General features: G+C 35.4%; 3 protein-coding genes and 1 long non-coding RNA gene across 6 annotated transcripts; all 4 read left to right on the top strand.

The window, feature by feature from the left end:
• Nucleotides 1-214: 214 nt before the first annotated feature.
• Nucleotides 215-999, top strand: LOC110104833. Its single transcript, XR_002304080.2, has 2 exons — nucleotides 215-432; nucleotides 763-999. It is a non-coding gene; the product is annotated as an uncharacterized LOC110104833 (long non-coding RNA).
• A 4,643-nt stretch (nucleotides 1,000-5,642) lies between these two features.
• On the top strand, nucleotides 5,643-9,823 carry LOC110104835. 2 transcript variants are annotated; one of them, XM_020834103.2, is made up of 3 exons: nucleotides 5,643-6,033; nucleotides 6,113-6,252; nucleotides 9,461-9,823. In XM_020834103.2, the coding sequence occupies exons 1-3, from the start codon at nucleotides 5,772-5,774 to the stop codon at nucleotides 9,566-9,568; spliced, it is 510 nt and encodes a 169-aa protein (XP_020689762.2). In that variant the 5' UTR covers nucleotides 5,643-5,771; the 3' UTR covers nucleotides 9,569-9,823. The 2 variants fall into 2 exon arrangements, with proteins under 2 accessions (XP_020689762.2, XP_020689761.2); XM_020834102.2 differs by having other exon boundaries at nucleotides 5,645-6,033; nucleotides 6,110-6,252.
• A 2,312-nt stretch (nucleotides 9,824-12,135) lies between these two features.
• On the top strand, nucleotides 12,136-12,651 carry LOC110104840 (4-coumarate--CoA ligase 3-like). Its single transcript, XM_020834108.1, has one exon. It carries the CDS (start codon nucleotides 12,136-12,138, stop codon nucleotides 12,649-12,651), a length of 516 nt encoding a protein of 171 aa, XP_020689767.1.
• A 5,389-nt stretch (nucleotides 12,652-18,040) lies between these two features.
• LOC110104839 lies at nucleotides 18,041-20,754 on the top strand. Of its 2 annotated transcripts, none has more exons than XM_028692742.1 (6): nucleotides 18,041-18,265; nucleotides 18,336-18,558; nucleotides 18,634-18,794; nucleotides 18,885-19,030; nucleotides 20,318-20,380; nucleotides 20,491-20,754. In XM_028692742.1, exons 1-6 carry the CDS (start codon nucleotides 18,169-18,171, stop codon nucleotides 20,737-20,739), a joined length of 939 nt encoding a protein of 312 aa, XP_028548575.1. In that variant the 5' UTR covers nucleotides 18,041-18,168; the 3' UTR covers nucleotides 20,740-20,754. The 2 variants fall into 2 exon arrangements, with proteins under 2 accessions (XP_028548575.1, XP_028548576.1); XM_028692743.1 differs by having other exon boundaries at nucleotides 18,042-18,265; nucleotides 20,504-20,591.
• The last annotated feature ends 2,100 nt before the right edge of the window (nucleotides 20,755-22,854 follow it).

Raw genomic sequence — 22,854 nt, 5'->3', positions numbered from 1 at the left:
TTTTATTGCTTTCTAAAACGGAGTTTTATTACAAATTTTTTTATTTTTGTATTAAAACTCCGTTTTAGAAAGCAATGAAAAAGCCGTCCCAAATGAAGCCTTAATTTTAATAAAGATTTAAGCTGTTTTTTCCTTAGGTTGTAACAGAAAACAGGTCTGTCAACATTCTTTTATTTTAAAAATTTCTGTTAGTCGCTGATTTTGGAATTATAGAGGTGAAGATAATTTTGTTTTTCTACAATTTCAGAAGTGTTTGAGCTACATATGGAGGAGTTGCGTAGAAAGCAAGAGGAGATTTCTAAGAAAGATGGTGAAATCAAAGTATTGGAGGCTATAATACAAACACTCAGTAGAAATGGCTCAACTGCCTCAGAAGATTAAGCAGCAGATATGTTTATCTGTTTTAGCTTGTGGAGCTGCCTTAGCAACCATGTAGGTCTATGCAATATTTGCATTATTTTTTCTTTACTATATTGTTATAGCTTCTTCTTTGCAGGCAGAATTATACTTTGGCTTCGTTTGGAAAGGCTTTCTTACTACTTAAAGCAGTTTTATAGTACAAAATTTTTTATTTTTGTACTAAAAAGCTGCTTCATAAGCAATAAGAAAGCCGTCTCAAACAAAGCCTTTGTTTGAGACAGCTTTCTTCCTGCTTTTTAAAATTATTTTTTAATATAAAATTTTTAATTCAAGAAATTTTTGTACCAAATAAAACATTAATCTTATTCACGGAGCTGCATTATGTCAAAAATATTATTTCAGCAAGTGTCGCCGGAGGTTATGCTATGCTGTTAAACCAGATGGAGAGCTTCATCAAGCTCGAATATTCATCATGGGCATCCAAGCTTCAGGAATATGAGCAAATCTACCCTCTGTGAATTTGTTTCTTTAGGTTGCTATTCACAGCATAATCATAAAAAAAGATATGCTACTCTTTGTAACCCAAATTGGACAATCTATTTTTAATATATAAGCCTGAAACATAATTGATGTTATCAAGTTTCTGAAAGTGAGATCTTTGAAGAAAGCAGTACAATTATTATGCAATTCATTAAGAAAGAAATGTAATGCTATAATACAAGATTGTATTATCAATTGATGGCTTGATGATCAAGATCAATAGACTATTTAAGTGAAATTCCAATTATCATAGAATAAGAATACGTTTTTAGTATATTTTGTATAAATTTGCATTTGAACTTTCAATTATAGATTATCATAAATTATGCTATAATCACTTTAGAATTGATGACTTTCTTAGATCAATGAGTGTTGGGGATGTGAAAGTAAGCCACGCGTTGCGAAACAAAAATGAAAATAGAAATGCAGTGAAAAAGGACATCCGGATTTAACATGAAAAAATTTAAAATGGAATAAAAAAATTATGGAGCCAAATCACATCAAAAAAATCATTATGAAAATTAGGAGAAATATGTATAAATTTCTCTTCTCTTGCGCTCTCTTCTTGGTTCTCTCATCTCTTGCACCATTTTCACTCAAAAATCACATGAAAGTAATGTAAACATACATTAAGGAATGCCACCCTTCAGAAAAAAATTTGTCTAGCGTTGTGGCACTACATAGTACTGCGGCGTTGAATCTAAAGTGTTGTGGCGCTCTACTCTCTGACTTTTTTTCTAGCAAACTTTATAGCATCGGGACACTCGGGTGCACAACGCAGGGGCACTCAGGTGATGAGTTGCTATGAGCAACCTATATATATGTTGATGATGGAAAGATAAATTTTGGTCGCTATGAGCAACCTATATATATATATATATATTCAAAACTAAATTCATAATTCACACCAACTAAAACTAAAAATAAAAAAAGGACAAAATGAGTAGATTAAAAGAATAATTAAATTAATTAAAATTAGTTATATGCTGTCCAACTATAAAGTACTCTACTTGGGGAATAATCCTCCTATCTCTTTCCATCAAGTTTTTATCCAAACAAACCTTCACACACCACCTCTCACACTCACTCTCCTATCACTTCTTTATCTCCTCTCATTTTCTTCTCTATCTTCTTCTACATATCTTATTTCCATATATAATAGATTAGTCTAAATAGTTATAAGCTGTCCAACTAAAACTCCACTTGGGGAATAATTTCCTATCACTTTCCAACATTTTTATGAGCTGCAACTTTGTAAATGACATATATAATCAAAACATAATATAATAATTCCATTAAAATATGAAGGAATCAATTGTTGATTATTGTTAGAGCTTTGTAAGACAAGCCATGCAATTTTTTTTATATAAGAAATCTTTATCACATATTGACTTTTAAGTAAAAGATAATCTCTAGGTTTCTACAAGAATGTGGCTAAAACATATTTGGATTATTCTTTCTTGTTATGTTGTTGGTCTTCTTTTTTCTGTCGAGTGGCGATGATGGTTCGGAGTTTGGTTGGTGGGGCTGGCTGACTGTTGGTTTTGTCTCTTCGCTTGGTTAGAATGCTTTTGAGTTTGGTTGATTGTTGTCAGTCCTATTGGGGGTTGTCAGTTAGCCATTTGGTTTCTCTCTTATTATCTGCTATATTTTTTCTACCTGTTTGTCTTTTGTGCAGATTGATTATTGACAGGTCCTCCGTTTTGAGAGGTTGTTGTTTCCTCCTCACTTTGGTTGTTTGTGTTGCCTCATTCTCTATTTGTAGGCTGTTGGTATGATTTTATGGTTTTTGTCTTCTTGATTTTTTCCTTTTGCTTATGTAATAGATATGATCTTTGACTCCTAGGTTTTTCTTCAAATGTTATATTTTGTAGAGAGCTTTTTAGATCCTATGAGGACTTGTATTTATTTTTCTCAATTAACGTGTAGGTCCCGTTGTGTGTTTCAACAAAAAAAATCTCTAGGATCCTAATATAGCAATACAAATCAGATTAAATAAAATGTAGAGAGAAAATTTAAAACAAATAATTACATTGAATTTAAAGCAAGCAAGATAAACAAATTATCATTAATCATTTAATGATCATAATTGTGCACAATCTAGTGAGTCAAAGTTGATATTAGGATCTCATTAATTAGATCGGTTACACGTTCGATCTTGGGTTTGTATATTGGATTCAATATATTCATAAATTATCCCTTGAATTACAAATGATCAGTCGAGGACTTCGGTCCTAAGACCAAACATAAATGACTCGAGACCTTCATGAATTAGCAAGATCAATCTGGCTTATCCCTAGCCAATATGGCTCACTTTGGTTAAATCTTGAATTTATTGAATTAAAAATTTGTGTACTAAGAAATCAAGTTGCCTAATATCTTCTACCTACTTAAATACTCATATATATATATATATATAACAAAATGATCTGCATTAGCATTCTGAAGCAAGCAGGTTTTTAATGATTTGATTTGATTTGCAAGCTTACGAATTGTCAGAGCACATAAGCAAACAACTTATTTAGAAATGAATTGACGTTCAATTTGCTTGTCATGCAAACTTCAGTCATAAGTGGACAAGTGTCTTGGCGGTTGGTGCTCAATGTGTGCTTGAAACATAAGCTAATAGTGCAAATAGAGGTTTTGTTTGTGACCTTATTTTTTTTTATTGCTTCTTAAAATAGAATTTTGATACAAAATTGTAAATTTTTGTACTAAAATCCAGTTTTAAGAAACAATAAAAAAGCCGTCCCAAACAAAATAATAGTCTATTTGGGACGGCTGCAACTTTTTTATAAAAATGATTGTAAAATTAATATGAAGAAAATATTTTTTTAAGCTATTGTAGAAAGCAGCTTCTTAGCATAAAAATTTATTGATGCCAGTGAAAAGCAGTAGCAAAATAAAATTGTGATTACGGACTGAAAAACAAAATAATAGAAAAATTGGCCGAAATGAAACCATAATTCTCTTAAGTTCCCTTAAAAATAAGCTTCAATTCTCATGTCCATATCTAAGATTATTAGTCATAAATTTTATGAGATTGATTGGCCTTTAAACTTTAATTTCAAGATATGACCTCGCTCTAAGTTTGGATTTTTTTTTTTTTTGAATTAGCTTGAATGAGGTTAGTCAAGAGTAGGAAGTTTTGACTTTGGTTCAATCTTTGAGATAGTTTTGAACTGGGCTCAGCTTGAATTGATTTGGTTTAGTCGACACGAAATATTGCATAAATATTTTTATGTTTTGTTATTAAAGAATAACATTTAATGGACTATTTGCATATGCATAAGTAGCATTTGAATTTAAATGCACCTCCATTAATTCTTAAGAATTTTAGTTCTTCTTTACACCAATTCAAAATTTGACTTAGATGATGAACATCATATCATTCAAATAGTTTCACCCTTAAAGGTCCCCAAAGCCAATTTGATGATGTCCACATCAATTGGATTAGACACTAAGGATGTTAAATTAGTTGAAAAGAAGTTGTAATCATGAATGAAATAAAGGTCATACATGTTAATATAAGGAAAAAGTTATAAGTCCTTAAAGAATCATGGGCTTTCTAAAAATGTAACATTTAAATAAAATCTTATGAGCTATTGGTTCTACCTATTATAGGAATTAAACGGAAATCAAAACACAAGAAAAAGTATAATAAGGTCAAACAGAAATAAACCAGATGATCCAGCCAGCAAAACATGCAGATAAAAGGAACAACCAACGGCACGAGCAGGCCATAAAAGAGATAAGCACTTGCGAATATATAACTTGCACAAATAAAAGAGGAAGAAACAACAATGAACCAAAGGAAACGAGGTCATAAAGATACCAGAACTTACCCCGCCAAAAATTTGGGCCATTATCATAATACAAAGATTAAAGAAGGGTTTGCTTTGTTTGAAGTTATGACCAAATTTCTTACCATTCTCTAGATGTAGTAGTCCATGGACTCACAATTCAGCTAGATGTTATCTCAATAAAATAATATCCTCAAATGATGAGATAAATAATTCAAGAATAATGAATAGCTGAGTTTTTATTTATTTATTTATTTATAGAAGTTAATTTTATTAGGGTAAAAAATATTGCATATGATTAATTAGTCATTTCTAAGATTTCATTTGGAATTACTTTCTTACTGCTATTTAAAAAAAAAATTTAATGCAAAAATTAATTTTTTTTTATCAAAAAACTACTTTAGAAAAGTATAAAAAAGCCGCTCAAAATAAAACCTTAAGTCCAATAAAAAAAATAAATAAATAGTATGCTTCTATATTGTCATAATTAATGCCTAAAACTATCACTTTATAGAAATAAGAATTGTCTACAATCCTAAGTTATCCATCAATACAAAAATATTATCTCTTCTTAATGCAAAAAAAATAAAAATAAAAAAATATTATATGTTATTACATAAATCAATTTAATAGAAATTTTTAACTCTACTTTTTTAAATTAGAAATAACATCATATATATTTAATCTCATTTAAATCTTAATATGTGCAACAAATTTATTAAATTTAAATAGATTTAATATTTTTAATGTAAATATATGAATATAATTTATTATTTTATATACCTAAATTTTAATCTTTATATAATAGATATAATACATTAATATAATTAAAATATAAAATATAAAAATTTAGATATTACATAGAATCTCTTCCTCTCTCTCTCTCTCTTTGTCTTAATGATTACGCATCAAATTTTTTTATTATAAATTGAGCGTCTTTGCATTTCTACACAGAGGTAAAACGCACGTGCTTTCCCTCTCTTATAACTCGCAAGGCCTCTGCTCCTCCTCCTCCTCCCCATTCTGCTCTCCTCCATTTGTATATCTTCGCACAAAACCATTCCAGCAATGGGAAATTGCCAAGCGGCGGAAGCAGCTGCAGTCCTGCTACAACACCCAAGTGGCCCTTCCGAGAAATTCTACCACTCGCTAAGCGCCAGCAACGTCATGGCCTCTAATCCCGGCCACTATGTCGCCGTCATCATCACCTCACGGTCTAACCCCAACTCCTCCGGCTCTGCCTCCGCCGCTCCGGTGAAGTACCTCAAGCTTCTCCGCCCCGACGATACCCTCCATGTCGGATACATCTATCGTCTAATTAGCTTCCAAGGTTTGCCGTTTCTTCGTCATTTCGATTTTCAGATGTTTGATTTCTTCGGTTTTTGATCAAATTGGAGATCGATCAGAAGTTCTCAGTGTATTTAAGTCGAAGAAGAAAGTGAGGCTTAGCAAATTGATTGTTGGCTGCAAGGACAAGAGGAAGAGCTGCGAGAGTAGAGGAGGCGGAGATCGAGCGGCTGAGTCCAGCGATAGCTCGCCGCCGGCGACGGTAGGTTAAATTAAAACTTCAATTTTTTTTTTTTTGCACAAAAATTTTATGTTTGAAGGGAATATTTCTGGGAATTGATCGTTGGGCCGTCTCAAAAGAAGGGAGCTCTGGTTCAAAGACCATAGCAGAGAGAGAGAGAGAGAGAGAGATCTGACACATTGAAAATCTCTATAGGTGTGAAGTGGACTAAATTATTGTTTAAGTCCTAAGTATATAATTTTGGGCAAAATTAAATAAATAAGATGTAAAATATAATTATTAATTAAATTAGAAAAATTTAAACATAGTTTATATAACTAATTTAAATTTTATTTGAGATAACTTTTGAGTTTTGGCACTACTTTTTGTTGCATTCAAAAAAATTTCGAATTAAAAAATTGCTACAGTAGTAAAAAAGTTATCTCAAATGTAGGAAAAATTATTCTGTGCAGATCGGAGACTAACTAGGACACGTTACGTCTCTTTTATTCTCGGCACCGGAACTCGATACCAGGTGACGTGGTGCGTTATGGTTGGTCTCCGGACCGTCCAGTGTCTGCACATAATAATTTCTCCAAACTAACTATTAATCTCAAAGTATCATGTTCCTTAAATTTAGTCAATCAAGTATACAATATTGATTCGGAATGATGCATTATATTATAATAATGATATAAAATTGATTTCAATTTAGTCCCTCAATTATACTAAATTGATCCCAACTTAATCTCTCTGAGATTAAATTAGGATTAATTTTGAATAGTTAGATGATTAAATTGGAGCAACCTAATATTATGGAATTAAGTTTGTTAGGTTTTATTCCAGATTTTAGGTTTATTTTTTGTATAGCTTGTGTGTGGCTATTTGTATAGCCTTAAGTGCCTATTAATAGGCCTTTTAGCTTGTATTAGGGGGAAGCCAAGGAATAAAGATTTGAAAAGTTTGCACCGGTTCTCTCCCTCTCCCCTCTCCCTCCTCCTCTTGCAAGGTCCATGAGGAAGTGCTTCTTCCTCAAGTGAAGGGATCTCACATCTGGTATCAGAGCTACGATGGTGGCGTTCTCAAGGTGGAGGAGGCAAAGGCGGTTTTCTTGTCCAAAGAAAACGATTCAAAGAAGGAGGTGCGGTCGGCGGCCAAGCTTGGACGTGCGTAAGGAGGCGGTGAAGCCGGACTCGGCACAGGAGATCCGGTGAAACCGCGAAGGCAAGAGGCGGAGCAAAGCGTGCGAACTAGAGACACTGGACGGAAAAGCAAGAGATGTGCATGCAGGCTAAACCAAGAGCTCAAGATCTTTGTCTTCTTTCTTTTCCTTGCGATATCTAGCGATCCAGGAGGAAAGAGAAGGGGACGAGCGTGTACTTCGATCGCGAAAGCAAGATAGGGAGTTGAACGGAGGCTTGCTCGGAGCATACTGCAGTCGGTTAGTCAGGCCGGAGGCAAACGGCCAGGCGACCGGAGAAAGCAAGGCCAAGGCAGAAGCCCGACTGGGCTTGGTGACGCGACTTGTTCGCGTGAGGCGAACGTCCAGGTGAGACCTAAGGATGCCGGAGTTAGCTCCGAGCTCCGGCGTCGGGATCAAGAAACCGGAGGCGGATTGGGGCGGGAGGCTTCAGGCGGATGTGCGAAATTAGAGAAGGTTTCTTGAATCGGGTGGAAATTGCGTGAGGAGTAGTACAAAATTTTTTAAACTATAGTTATTTTTGTTTAGGGCATATTGAGTATTTTTATTGCTTGCTTGGTCTTCTCATTTTTAAAGGAGAGCAACTAATTGTCCCATGCCACACTAGACTTTCAACTATCGACGTTGATCATCATACGTATGATGTTCAATATTTCACATAGAATGTTGACCCTCATTTGTCAATCTTAGAATTAATTTAAATACTTTGAGTCCTCTACTATTTTTGTTGGTCCAAAATTGGGACTAATCGAGTCTACTATATCAATAAGTCCCACACTCCTACTAGAATCTTATTAATCATGTATTGAGATCACTTAGAGTTTCTAGAGTGTACGTACTTGATAATACTGCAACTCTTAAAATTTTGGCCACTACGTAGCTCATTTTGGTCTGTTGGTTGAGAGTTTTGACTACCAATCAAAAGATCTTGGGTTCAAATCTTACGTATGTGATGTGTGTGAGTCTGACTTTATTGGCCTAAATATCCCAAAAAAAATAAAATTTGGCCACTCATTCAAAGTATTCATGTATTGAGTGTTGAATATTCTTCTTAGAAATTGCTCAAGTTTGTGTCCATAAAACTTCACTTTTTAATTTTTATCACATAGTAGTGCATATTCGGCATTTGGTGACCTAATTTACTCACTATAAATACGTCTACATTAAATAATTTATATATTTTTCTCGTTATTTATTCTATTTATTCTTAAAAATTTACTTCAACATTTGCTTAAAAATAGGAGGTAACTAATATGACAAACATTAATAATATTGTCATGAATATATTTTTCACAACCATCCTCTTTATATTCTTAAAATCTTGATTTGGTGTATACTTTCTCTATCTAAAAGTTTAATTAGGTCATCCATAATTCGTAACCAATCTAAAAAAAACTTTTAGTCTATTATTTCCCTATCTTGCTATCTCTTTCCGATTTCTTCAGCTCAACTCTAAGGTATTGGTAAGGACTTAATAAGTAACTCTTATTGATCTATTGGCTAGCAGTTTTGACTACCAATTAAGGCTTCGTTTGTAACAGCTTTTTTAATGCTTTTTAAAGCAGCTTTTTAGTATAAAGTTTTTAATTTTGGTGCTAGAAAGCAGCTTTAAAAAGCAATGAAAATGCCGTTCAAAATGAAAGCCTAAGATGTCTTGGGTTCAAGTCTTGCATATGTGATGTGTGTGATTTGCCTTAGGCTTTGTTTGTGACTGCTTTCTTAATGCTTCGTAAAGCAACTTTTTAGTATAAAAATTTTATTTTTTGTGCTAGAAAACTGCTTTAAGATGTAGTAAGAAAGTCGTCCTAAATGAGACAATTTTCTTAATGATTTATAAAGCAGCTTTTCACTATAAAATTTTTCGAATTAAAAAATTTTAAACTAAAAAGTTACTAAGAAAATTGTTGGAAAGGAAATCTTAATTAACCAAAATTAAGGAGTTGATGTGACTTGACCGATGCAATTGGATCCATCATACATCACATATCATCATCACCAACTACTTTACATGACGCTGCTCTGATTTCAGTAATCTGATGTGGTTTGCAGGCGGCGGAGGACGACGGACGGCAGTGCGGAGTAGGGACAGTTTCGCTCTTGAGGCCTTCGCACTGGCGGCCAGCATTGGAGAGCATCACGGAGGTTGAAGGGAGCTGAGCCCGCCGGCGGTGCGGTGAATTTAATCACTGTTGATCACAGGAAAGTTACTGAAAGATTTATATGTCTTCATTAATAGAATGAGAGAGAATTATTTATTCGAGTATTGGGATGGGAAAGCATCAATGCTTAATCCGAAGTAGTTAAGCGTCCACTTCGAATTAGTTGGCATGTTATGATTTTGTTTGGAAAAATCTGTTTATTGAAAGGGATTTTAAGAGTATTTTAATTAGGAGTAAGTATGGATGTTTGTCTGATTATGGGCTGAAATTTTATCACCGCATGTATGTGCATAGTTGCAGGTTTTCATAGGGCTGTCAAAACCGGGTCATAGGTCGGGTTCGGGTCCAATCCGAAATTGACCCGACACTGTTCAACCCAACCCGAACCCGACCCGTTTTTGCAAACGGTCGGTTTCCCGAACCCGACCCGCTTCGGGTCCTGGTCAACCCGAACCCGACCCGATTCGGGTATAATTCATTAATTTTTTTTATTTAATTCAATTTATTTAAATCTAAATCAAATGAAGGTAAGATTTACTTCAATTAATTTAAAATAAATCAAGATTAATTTAATTTGGGCAATAATGTTTATAATTTTTTGAAATATCATGTACTTATTTCATAAAAATCCATTTAAACCCTCCTAAATTAATTAAAAACGGGTCAAACCGGGTTGATTTCGGATTTTCGGGTCAACCCGAACCTGACCCAGTTTTACAAACGGGTCGAAATCCCTAACCCGAATCCGACCCGGTTCAGGTTCGGGTTGACCCGTACCCGAAATTTTCGGGTAGGGGTCAGCTCGGGTTTTCGGGTCGGGTCAAATATTGACAGGTCTAGGTTTTCACAACCCCATTTCAAACAACTAAGGGCATATCCAACCAAAAAACTCATTTTTTCACTCCAAAATGCAATAATACACCAAAATGCAATAACCTGTCTTTAACCAAACTCTATTTTCTAACACAAAAAAGAATATTCCTAGCATATTATTTCCCATACTTCATTTCATATAATTTTCGAATTAAAAAAAAATGGCAGGTGAACATTGCGACACTAATACTGTTCACCTGCGATGAAATAGCGTCAAAATTGCCGCTCGGTTGGAGCGACGGAAGAACGGCAAATGGTTGTTTGTCGTTCCATTGGAGATGCCATAAGGGGGCATTGTACATTTGCCCCCAATGTCACTGATATCGACAACCAGTCAATTCAGCCTTCTATATGTGTTTACGCCTATTCTTAATCCAAATAGTCCAATTCAGACATTTTTAGGGTCATCGAAATTATTTTTTGCCAACTAAACTTAATTTTGGTACTTTTAGAATCCAAAGGAGTCTCTACAATTAATTTAGAGTAAATTTTATCGATAATATTTGCTCGTATTAATGTGCATACTTCATAAAAAGTTAAAGCTATAATTAAAAAGATTTTACTTATGCACTACCCCGAGGGGAGGTTTTTGTTGACATACAAGGAGTACTAATACCTCATAATAAGAGCATATACTGAAATTTTGCACCTAATGATTTTTGAAAGACTTAAATATATGTTGTTAGACAAAACAATCTTTAACTTCTAGAAATAGGAGGTAGCTACTACATGAGAAATTGGCTTGATCGTGCACAAATCTTGATGTATATTTAAATTGAAAACTTTTAGAAGTAAAATCCATTCATCTTAATAAGATAAACCCATCGACATAAAAAAATGATCAAATCCAAGCTCAAATGATCTCATATCAAGCACTTGAAGTAAGAAAAAAAATTGAGACATTAATTGGAGAACGAAATAATCTCCAATTTTGTATACTTATAATCAAATTAAGGGTGCGTTTGGAACGGTTGCAGCTGTCAGTAAAGCAGGTTGTGAAATTATTGTATATTAAGTTGCTTTTTAAAGTTGTTGTATATAAATCAGTCAATTTTGTTTGGGTAGTATTACTGTCGAATTGCTGTGCTGCTGCTGTTTGACAACAAATTACCTTGTTACCATTATATATGAAGATGAATAAAATTTGTTCATTTCCTTCAATTCAATCAAAAGAAGCCGGTCTTAAGGAATTTCTTGAGCTAAATGATTTTTTTTTACTGAATTTTATTTAATTTTCTGCACTTATTTACAATCAAAGCAAACAAATTCCTCGTCATCTCACAATTTCATTAAAAGATTTATCTTTTGAAAATAAGAAACTTATGAACAAATCTTGATGAAAAATTAAACGATCAGAAATTTTTATTAAAAAAAAAAATTAAAATTAGATTTCTGCCCCTTCTAAAATAATTAACAGTTTCTTTTAATCACAGATGGTCACTCATCGCCGGCCGGCTTCCAAGGAGAATACCGGAGATATGCTTTTGCCGTGAAGACCCATGAAGACTGAAGGATTAGAGGCCGAAAGCGCCAACGGAGGATAAGCTATGTGCCACGTGATCGTTGCTTGGCTCTCCATCATCTCTTGGGTCATATTAAGCTTCGACGGTGGCGACAAGAAATCATGGCATAGAACGAGCATCTCGCAACAAGTCTGAACTTGCTGAACTAATTTCCATATCCACTGACGACATGTCCGCGCTTCCTTTCTCGTCCGGAACGACGGGTATGCCGAAAGGGGTGATGTTAACTCACCGGAGCATGATAACGAGCATCGCGCAACAAGTAGATGGAGGAAATCCAAATCTTTTTCTGAAAAGTGATGACGTTGTGCTTTGTGTTCTTCCCCTGTTTCATATATTTTCTCTCAACTTTACTTTGCTTTGCTCGCTGAGATCGGGTGCGGCGTTTGTGACAATGCCGAAGTTCGAGATTGAAGCAATGCTGAGACTGATACAAAAGTATAAGGTGACGGCGACGGCGGTGGTGCCCCCACTAGTGTTAGCTTTGGCGAAAAGTCCTCTGATGGAGAGCTTTGATTTGAATTCTATAATAATTGTACTGTCAGGGGCGGCGCCGCTCGGGAAGGAGCTCCAGACCGCACTATGCCACCGACTGCCGCACATCATCTTCGGCCAGCCTCCGACGCAAAACTCATCATCACCCACTCCATCTTCGTCGATAAAATCCAAAACGGAACCACGGTGATCATCGTCGATGACCCACCGCTGGAAAATTCCTTACTTTCGTTCAGCGTTCTCTCCGGCGCCGAACTTCACGAGGAAGAAGAAGAAGATACGGTGTATTTGGCAAGGCATTTTCGTCTTTCTCTTACCCTCAAAAAGCGGAAAGCAGCCAAAACAGTGGAAAGCAAGAGTCTGAAGTAGGATCGAAAAAGTAGCCGCAGGACGCAAAAATTTTGAGAACGGAGCACGACCTCGTCTCCCCAAACCGCAACTCGGTTGCGTTTCCTACCGTACAACAGCGAAAATGGCGTCCCAAATGCATCCTAAGTGTGTCAATGAGAAGAAACCAACGAGACCAAAATTATATAATTTCATCATCATAAAGACATATAAATATTGAAAGAATGATTTATAATTGTTATTAACTTAACTTGGAGGAGCATTATTTGTAACTAATAATAAATACTATTGATATTATTTAATATGGGCTAGGTTGTGGGCTCCAAAAAAATTCGTGCCTTGTCCTTCCCTTCTTTCAAGAGAGTTTTAACAAATAAAGTTCAAGGGTAAATTTTTAGAAGACATATTGGGTTTGAAATAAGACACTACCCAGAGATTTCACCCTCATTTCACGAGGACTTTATAATCTGAGTTCTCGTTTCCTATATGTGCAAACCCCTATAGTTAATTACCCCTCTCGATAACGAGATATAATTTCTGATTAATGCTAGTCATAAGATAGGCACTGAATGCCCATATAATATCAACAACATTAGGATTTGACTTTGATATTGAAATTTAGAGTTTATGCTTAAAATTTATCACCGCAGACTTAAAAATGGTGATGGTGGAATGAAGACGAGCCCGATCAAGATCCCATGGTTCTGTTATCCTAAGCTATCATGGTCCCTGATTTACTTAGTCAGAGGAGGTAATCGACCCAACTTGATAGAAGGCTCTTTATCGGTAGACATATGCTACTTCATCCAAGAAAACCTTGTAGACATAGGGTGGTGTCTGTCTAAGAGGATATATCTGAATCCATCTTAATTGACATAGGGCTTTATGTCTATCAAATATATCATATGATTCATCACTCAAGAGTTTGATATCATTATGGAACATATGGGCTTTGATCGTGATCGTAATATAGTGGTGTCATTTTGTGGCAAAATCATCTGATCAGAGGGCACGTGCCACGTCTCTGCTAGCAAGTGGCTATTTGAGGATTAATCTTAGTGATACACCCCATATGATGATATTCACTCTTTCTGAGTTGAAATTAATTTCAAATTTGTCACCCTCAATAAACAGTTATGGGAGGTGGATGAGTTTTAGTTTTAAACTTTTAGGTGATATATTTCAATTTAAGGATTTAGACTTTTACTAGTTTTATGATTTAACCCTTTTGGTTGAGATTTATATCAACACGATCATCATCGGAGTGACATTAAAGTCACTTTAAATACTTGTATTTTATAGGAACTTGAGAGGCATTTAATAATTCAAGCTATGTCAACTCAATCCTTTTTAAGGAGGAGGATAAAACTTTAATATTTGACATGTGCAACATTCTTAAACTGTTAGATTTAGGAATCAGATAAACAATCAAAGCACATGCGGGAAAATATTTTAGTGTATTTGTGTAACAAATTTAACACACTAGCTAATGCTTATATATATGTGTAATACATTTGCCTCATTATTGATATATTAATATAAGATATTCATACTTGCATTTCATTCATAATTCTTGCATAATATATTTCACACATCAAATCTCCCTTAGGAGACTCATAGAAACAATCAATTGTATGGATATTAGAAGTCTTGATACTATCAACATTGAATAGCCCACTTAAACTTTACTTCTCCTTCAAAGTCATATATCTTGTTAATATTATTGTTTTCATGATTTTCCCGTAGCAATAGGTATGGCTAATAGAGTTATACACTTAAATGTAAACATTGTTAGAATAACTTTGATAAAGAATGCTTCACCAAAATAAGCAAAGCATAAAGTAAGCCAATAATTTTGGGGCAAAAGAAGAGAAAATCTTAGTTAATTCAAGTTGAATAAGAAATATTAATAGAGTTTTGATATATCATCACATAATTTTCTAGATCAGGCACGAATCTCGAAGTAAAATCAAGTTATAAACTTCAACAATTAAATTGGAAATCATATGAACTCCGATTTCATCAAACTTACAATCAAACTGAAGCCCTAAAAAATAGGAACCCAACAACACCAAATTCAACCAAATTCGAGCTCAAATAGGTCTAAATCAAAGACCCAAAGTGCATTTGAAATGTTCAATCCATAATTTGGATTAATAAATAGTTCCCAAACGTGACATGCTTACAGTCGAATCTAGCAAATCGACGAAAAAAATCCAACGAGCCTAAGAATATCAAATTCTGATATCGTTAAGACATTCAAATGCCTAGTAAACAGTCCACAATCAAGGTATTTAACATCGATAGTCCATTCAAACTACTCCCAATTTATCCTTTATCTTCCTCATATTTACTTATCATGTTACTATCAGAAAACTATAAATAGACCTCTCATTTCTCATGAGGAGAGCTCAAGCAAGAAGAGAAGAGAATGAAACAAGGAAGCAAGAAGAGAAGGAAGAAAGTGAAGAGAAGGAAAAGAGCTGTCTTTCCATTAGACTCTTCGACCATCGCTAGACTTCCACCCTACAACCGACCAACGCTGGAGTTATTCCCAACTACTGACTGATGCAGGAGTTCTGCACAATCGCCATCTGAAGCCAGAGTTCTACCCGACAGCCTACTAACGTCGAATTTCTACCCGACTGTCAGTTGAAGCCGGATTTCTGCTCGACCACCAAATGTTGACGGATTTTCTATCTCTATTTGTAACTGAATTTTAATTCGAGAGTTGATTATTGTAATATGATCATCCTCAATTTCAGGGATGAGTCAAACACTTGTAATATAAGCAAACACTAGTGAAGTCCTTTCAACTGAGCGTGGCCCTGTGATTTTTCCCCTTTTTAGGGTTCTACATAAAAATTTTGATGTTATATTTCTCCTCTATTTGTGTGCTGAATATCCATACAATGATGAGATGAAAATTTTCTAACTCTATCGCTGCGTATATTCTAGCCCGCAATAAGTTTTATTCTCATGTAAAAGGTATGTCCACTCAATTAATTTTGAGTCCAAGTGAATGAATATAAATACTCCAATAGCTTTAGGATCAATTTAAATACAAAAGGACCCAATAACTTTGATATTAAGGCAAGAAAAATAGTATGCTATTGTATCACATAATATGTTGAGTTATTTAAGTTAAATTCTAGCAAATGTATCATAAATACATATATTGATATCCAAATTGGGAATTGAAATCAGTGCATAAATTTTATAACTTGGGAGTTTAACGAGGAAACTCATTTGCTTGATCTATATCCAATGAAAGTAATATAATTAAAATCGCACACAAGAGAATTTGAAATTTATTATTTTACCTTGTTTTAAATCGATTAAAATTGTATAATTTAAATAAAATTTTAATTAATTTGGTGACAAATGTTTTGTTTTAAAATTAATTGTGTTGGAATCCTTTGTCATTTTTTTATTTCAGCAGCCTCCCGGCGTCTCCTACCCTCGAGGGGAGGTTAGAAGGCACTTGCCTTTGGTTCTTCTCCCCTGGATCTAAGATACGACAGCGTGAGGTCTTCGAATTTTAAACAATCCTACCCGGATCAAAGATCGACGACATAGGGTCTTCAATTTGAAACCACCATGGCCGAATTTAAGATACAACAACCCGTGGCATCATTAAGTTATAATAAATATAAAACAAACATGCTCGATGTAATTATTTGTTAGTAGACTCGATAAAGCTCATTTGTTAAGTTAATAAACATCTAGAAGAAGAGCTCGTTTATAGCTCGTTAAAGCTTGTTTGTTTAAAGTTCGATAAACACTAAATGAACCAAACATGAACACCCACTGATTTAAATGAACCAAACATGAACACAAACAATAAAACTCGGATCAAACAAGAACCAAACTTGAACAAGCTGATAATAAACAAACTCAAACATGAATACTCACATACTTGGCTCGGCTCCATTCATTTGTAGCCCTAATCCGATGGTAATGGGCAATGAAGATTCAACAATGGTAGTCGAGCGATGTTGATCCGACGACATTGGTCGGACCACCGTGGACGTCCGTGGTTGTTGAGGGGAGGTCTAATTAATGACGATGTTCAAACGATTGTGGTCAACCAGTGACGATCAAATGATTTTTAACTATGCTTGTTAGGTGCTGACAACCCAACTATGGAGGTTGGACGATGATAGAATCACAACTATAGTCAAACAGTTGTGTTAGTCTAATCATTAAGATCAGAAGGTAGTCCAATAATTATGGTCGAGCAATAATCTGACAGTGGTGCTTTGGTGAAGCTCTAAGATTCTTCAAACATTTGAGCTCTCTCCAAACTCTAATTTGATTCAGGCATTTTCATAGTTGTAGGAAGTAAATAATGCTGAAAGAGTTTGCTAGAGAAGAGAAGGTTATAGAAGGTGAAAGTGAAATCCTAAAACATGCCTTAATTATGCTCCAATGAATGTACAATCAGATTTTACAAGCCAGACAAGGCTATATATAATAGGATAAAGGGGTGTCAATTCGGGTCAGCGGGTCGGGTTTGGGTCGAACCCGAATTGACCCGGTTCTAAACAGGTCAACTCGAAGCCGACTCATTTTTATAAACGGGTCGGCTTTTTCAACCCGGACCCGACCCGCTCGGGTTGCCGGGTTGACACGACCCGACCCGACCCGCATTTTTGAAATACTCCCGGCGATGTAGCGGCAGCGATAGGTGGCAACATGTGACGCAGCGAGCCAGCGATTGCGACCGCGCGATGCTTCGGGTTCGCTGGTTCGCGCCTCAGGACGCACCGCAGGTTCGTGCGGTCCGCGCCACCGCGCACAGGCCAGTGGCCACAGGCGCACAGCGCTTCGGCCTTCGGGGCGCTTCGACCTTCGGGACGCTTCGGGACCCCGATCTTTCGCTTCGGGACTTGGGATGCTTTGGATGGCACACGAACATCGAACTAGGGTTCAACCGGGCAAAGCGGGCAACAGACTCAGGCAGAGATTTTCGGGTCATTTTCGGGTTGCCGGGTCAACCCGAACCCGACCCATTTTTAAAAACGGATCAGTTTGTTGAACCGAACCCGACCCGTTCCACAAACGGATCGACCCGAACCCGGATTTTCCGGGTCGAGTCAAATATTGACTCCCCTCATTTAGATTTTAAAGATACTGAGAAAATATATACAATGATTTATCCACAATAATTTAAGCTAAATTATTGTTAAATACTATGATAAAAGCCTATAAAACTCTATTTGGGCTAATACGATCGCAGACAATAGCCTAGCAGTTAGATGTAACTCAACAGATCCCTAAACATTTCACCCTCGCGATTTCGCGGGACCGCATCGCAAATTTTCCGGTCGTTTTGTGCTACGCGGGAACCCTAGCGATGCAGATATCTACTACGATTCGTCACTCCGCACCCTGCATCGTCGTTCTCTTTTTCATCTGCCTTCCCAATCTCAGCTCCGCTGATGAGATCGTAGGTATGCATTCCCAACGCTCCGTATCCATATCTCCTCTTCTCCCTTATCTGATTCGGTCTTTATTTTGCAGTTGATTCCCATCCTTCTCTTCTCCGTCTATCCCCCGGCCGGCCGGTGGAGAACTCTCCTGGCACCCGCACCGGCGCCGTCGTCACCTGCAATCGTGTCCACCTCCGCGGTCTCTCGAGGATTCGCGACATCGACAAGTTCTTCCACGCCCTTAGGATCACTGCTTCCGTATCCCAAGGCGATGGTCTCTTCCGCATTCAGACGGTCGAACTCTGCTTCCATCGGTATTATTTCAAATCTGAGCTCTCCATTCGCTTTTAAATTGGGATTTTGTTTTCCTTCTCACCTTTCCTTCACAGGAATGCGTCTCTTGGGATCGGGATGTGCCCTGCCGGTCACTGGCGGAAGGTTACTAATAAGGGTTCGTTCGTTCGTTCATTATCGCCCTTCGAGGATTGGATTCTTGACGTCAGGGTGCTACCGGATCCTTCAAGGGTCGTTGAAGTGACAAGTGAGCTGGGTGAGCTTTTAGGCCAATTTTTATTTGTTTTTATATTGTTTTTAGAAGAAAGAACTGATTTTGGTACGGTTTATCTATATGGTGTGGCAGAATTTCTGCCGCATCGTGTGGTTTTCCTTGTTCTGGGGTTTTCCATTATGCTGATGGCTGATTATCTGAGCGAGTCCATTACCTTCTACTATGGCAGCGCAATGACCATCGGCATCATACTTGTGATACTAATGGTTCTCTATCAGGTTAGGTTACATTAACGCTTCCAAATGGCATTTTGTTTATTCGGAACATCTTTCTTTCTTGGCAATGTTATGTGCATTTGCTCAAAAGAGACCCAACCGGGCAATATTAACCAGCACTCTGTTGAGCTTACATCTGATTGGATTATTAGGTTGGTTATTACACCAAGAGAAAGAAATCTTGGTGTCAGGGAGATCATGGAAACCAAGATTAAAAATTCAATCATTGAAATCCACTAATTTAATGTGAAGATGCCGGGGAACCCAGCTTTCTTTCTTAACTCACGTACACAGTTAACGTCTCCAAAGAGAATCCAAGCTTTTTGAATGGATGAAGATGCGTTTTTGATGAAATCCCAGAGCATTTTTCTAACCAAAATTTTCTTGGGCTGCAAATTGCACACACATAATTAAATGAAATAGACGGGAAACTAAAACGTTTAGAAATTTTAAAATTAATTTGGAATGAGGTCTACATAAAGAGCATTAAATTATATAAGTATTATTTTTTGAATTATTAATTATTTATATTATAATGGATGGTCAAGATAATTCAAGAAGAAATAAAATGGATGGACAAGATTTGCTTGGGGAAGGAAACTCAAGCTCCTTTTATAATAATAGTATAGATAAGGAAAATAATGAAGCCTAAACGACTGAGGGTGTAATTTGGATATCTTAATGTTGCAGATTTAAAGAGCAGGCTTAGTATTGCTCACATACTATTGTTCTAATGTAAAAGGTTGTTCTTCTGTAAGAAGTTTAGCACTATTAGAGGAGTTTTGATTCCTAAAAGGCAAAGATCCCAACTTTAACAAACTATGAAACCAAATGACTGAAGCTGGAGCTCTCCCGAGAGTTTAAGAGGATTATTTGACCTGTGCTCTGTTATAAAAGCATGCCATCTTTTTTTCTTCTCTTCTTTCCATCTTCCTCGAGACTTAACATTTTATAAAACACTGCCTAGTGTTTAGCAATCTTCTTGTGTTTATATATAAGCTTGACATAAAACAATGATTTAAAATGGATTGCTTGCTACATTTGGTGTTATAGACCTTTAAAATAATCTGGTTTAGGAATTTTGTTAATTGCACTTTGTATAACTTGTTTAGTTGGGAAATTGTTTTTTGAGAACAGTCTCAATTCTTAGAACTTTAAAATAATTCGGTTAACGAATCCTGTTAATTGCAGTTTGTATAACTTGCTTAGTTGTTCTCTTTTTGTTTTAGTAGGAATCAAGTACTCTAGGAGAGTTCTCTAAATGTTTGATCATTCATGACATACATGCAGGGTATGAAGCTGTTGCCAACAGGTCGAAAGAGTTCACTAGCTGTGGTCATGTACTCATCCATTGTAAGCATTTACTCTAATAAGCCTGAAATCTGTATAGCTTACTTTTCTTGTTTTGGTGTTCGGTGTCAATTACGTAGGATCACTATAAATATTACTTATTTATAATGTAGGTTGGTGTTGCAGCATCTCTTTTGCACCACATTTCTGTCCTATTGCGGGCAGCACTAGTTGAGATAGGAATCTATGAGGATATGCATAAACCTGTATGTAAGTTTCTTTGTGATTCATTCTTAGCCTTTTTTATTAATGAGCAACTTCTAGAACAACTTCAAAGCTACGATGATCATTTACTTTTTATTGTGCATCTTATTGACAAACAGTTATGCTTGCCCATCATTCATAATTCCATTCTATTGTAGTCTTATTGTATTTGGGCAATTCTCTATAATCTTGACAATATGCCTGACATCAGTGCAAGTCTACAAGAGCTATTTTATTGGAATTTTGTGCTTTATTAATAATACTATGTAGTTTTCATGATGGATCATACAACTTTATTGATGTGGTGGTTGTTGGCTAAGGTGGTGGACTTTTGCATTATTTGACAAAAGTGGCGTGGTGGATTTATGCTTATACCCTACTTCGCATATTGCTATTTTCATTCTATGTGATCGGGGGATTTACTTTTTACAGGATTAGCATGCAACCTTCCTGAATGGGTTTTACTGTGTGACCTTTGACTACTATTCCGTGGGTTAGAAGTTTTAAATTGGGATTTTTTTTTATTCTGTTGATTATGAGATTTAAATTAAATTGAGATTTTTTTTTTGGAATTAATTTAAGCCTTGATTGATTGATTATATGTCAACCTTATCTATTAACCGAAGTTAATGAGTAGTATATAAATAGTGGGCTAAGACATGCCATTCACCACATTTGGCTTGAATAAAAATTTTTTCTTCTAATTTTTCTACCTTGCAAGTGTTAATTAGATGTTTGATTCTTTCTTTATAAATTCGACTTCTTAATTTTGTGGGAAGTTAACTACATGTGTTGATATAAGGCATTATTTATTTTTTACTTTGGTAACATCATTAGTTGCTTAGTTATTGAGCAATTTAGTGCTTTGGACTTTGGCCAAAAATGGATGCGTAAGAAATTTTATTTTGTCAAAATGAATTTGTTTGCTTATTGTTTTTATTTATTTTTAATTATATTAAAATTTTCAGATGTTTATCGCTCCTAAGTTTCTAGTAAACATGTTGTACACTTGTTAGCTGCATTAAGAAACCAAACTTTGAGTCACCCGACATTAAATCAGTAGAATTTGTATAAGATATGCAATTTTATGCCTTAGTACAAGCTCTTTGATATTGAAAGCATTATTTGTTATCCAAAGAGTTTTTATTGTATTTTGACCTTCAAGCCTTGGGATTGAGTTCTCAAAGCTGGGACATAGACATGTTAAATGGATAAAATTTTTATAAGAACATTTTTTTATCCTTAAACACAATGTTGAATCTAAAAGAAAAAGTGTTGATTCTTGAAGCAAACCTTTTGTTGTGCATATATGCAAATTAAGGTTATTAGGATCAATCATTTAAAAGAGGATTATGTTATGTGAAAGGATTTTAGTGGAATTTATCAAGACTTAAATAACATTAAATCTTTATTTAACAAATACCATATGATTAAATTTGACTATTTATTTTTGGGTACTCATTTTTGTGTCCTTGATTAAATATGATTAAGATGTTGTGGATTTCAATTTAAATCATTAATAATATAAATTTTTTTAAACATATTTTATGACATATAAGTTTCATCATGATTATTCGACAAGTTTTACGCAGGCTGTCGACTATCTAACGCAACCCTCTACTTGAGACCTGACAACAATAATGTTGATTCCTATTTTTAAGAATAAAGGTGATGCACGAAAGTGTGTGAATTATAGAGGAATTAAGTTAATGTGTCGTTCTTTAAAATTTTGTGAGAGAGTTATTGAGAAAATGTTACGACCTGATACTAATGTTTCTCAAAATTAATTTGCATTCATGTCGGGTAGGTCTACTATGGAAGCTATACATTTATTGAGGTTTGATGGAGTAGTATATGGAGAATAAGGAGGATCTACATATGATATTTATTGATTTAGAGAAAGCTTATGATAAAGTTCCAAGAGAAGTGCTATGGAGAGTTTTAGAAAAGAAAGGGATTAATAATGCTTCTACTCAAGTCATTAAAGATATGCATGCAGGAGCTATTACTTGTGTTCAAACACAAGGAGGACCAAGTATTTTCCTATTTCAGTTGAATTACATCATGAATCAACTTTAAGCCCATATCTTTTTGCTTTAGTTGTGGATGTTCTTACTAGACATTTGCAAGAGGATGTACCCTAGTGTATTCTTTTTGTTGATGATATTCTTGTTGTTGATAAGACTAGAGAAGGAATTGAAGGTAAATTTTAGTTATGGAGGTCAACCTTAGAGTCTAAAGATTTTCGTTTGAGTAGATCTAAAACCGAATAC

Source organism: Dendrobium catenatum, unplaced genomic scaffold (genome assembly GCF_001605985.2).
Source record: "Dendrobium catenatum unplaced genomic scaffold, ASM160598v2 original_scaffold_268049, whole genome shotgun sequence".
NCBI classification, from domain to species: Eukaryota; Viridiplantae; Streptophyta; class Magnoliopsida; order Asparagales; family Orchidaceae; genus Dendrobium; species Dendrobium catenatum.
Note: the sequence above shows the minus strand (reverse complement) of the source record. Positions and strands in the feature narration are given on the sequence as shown.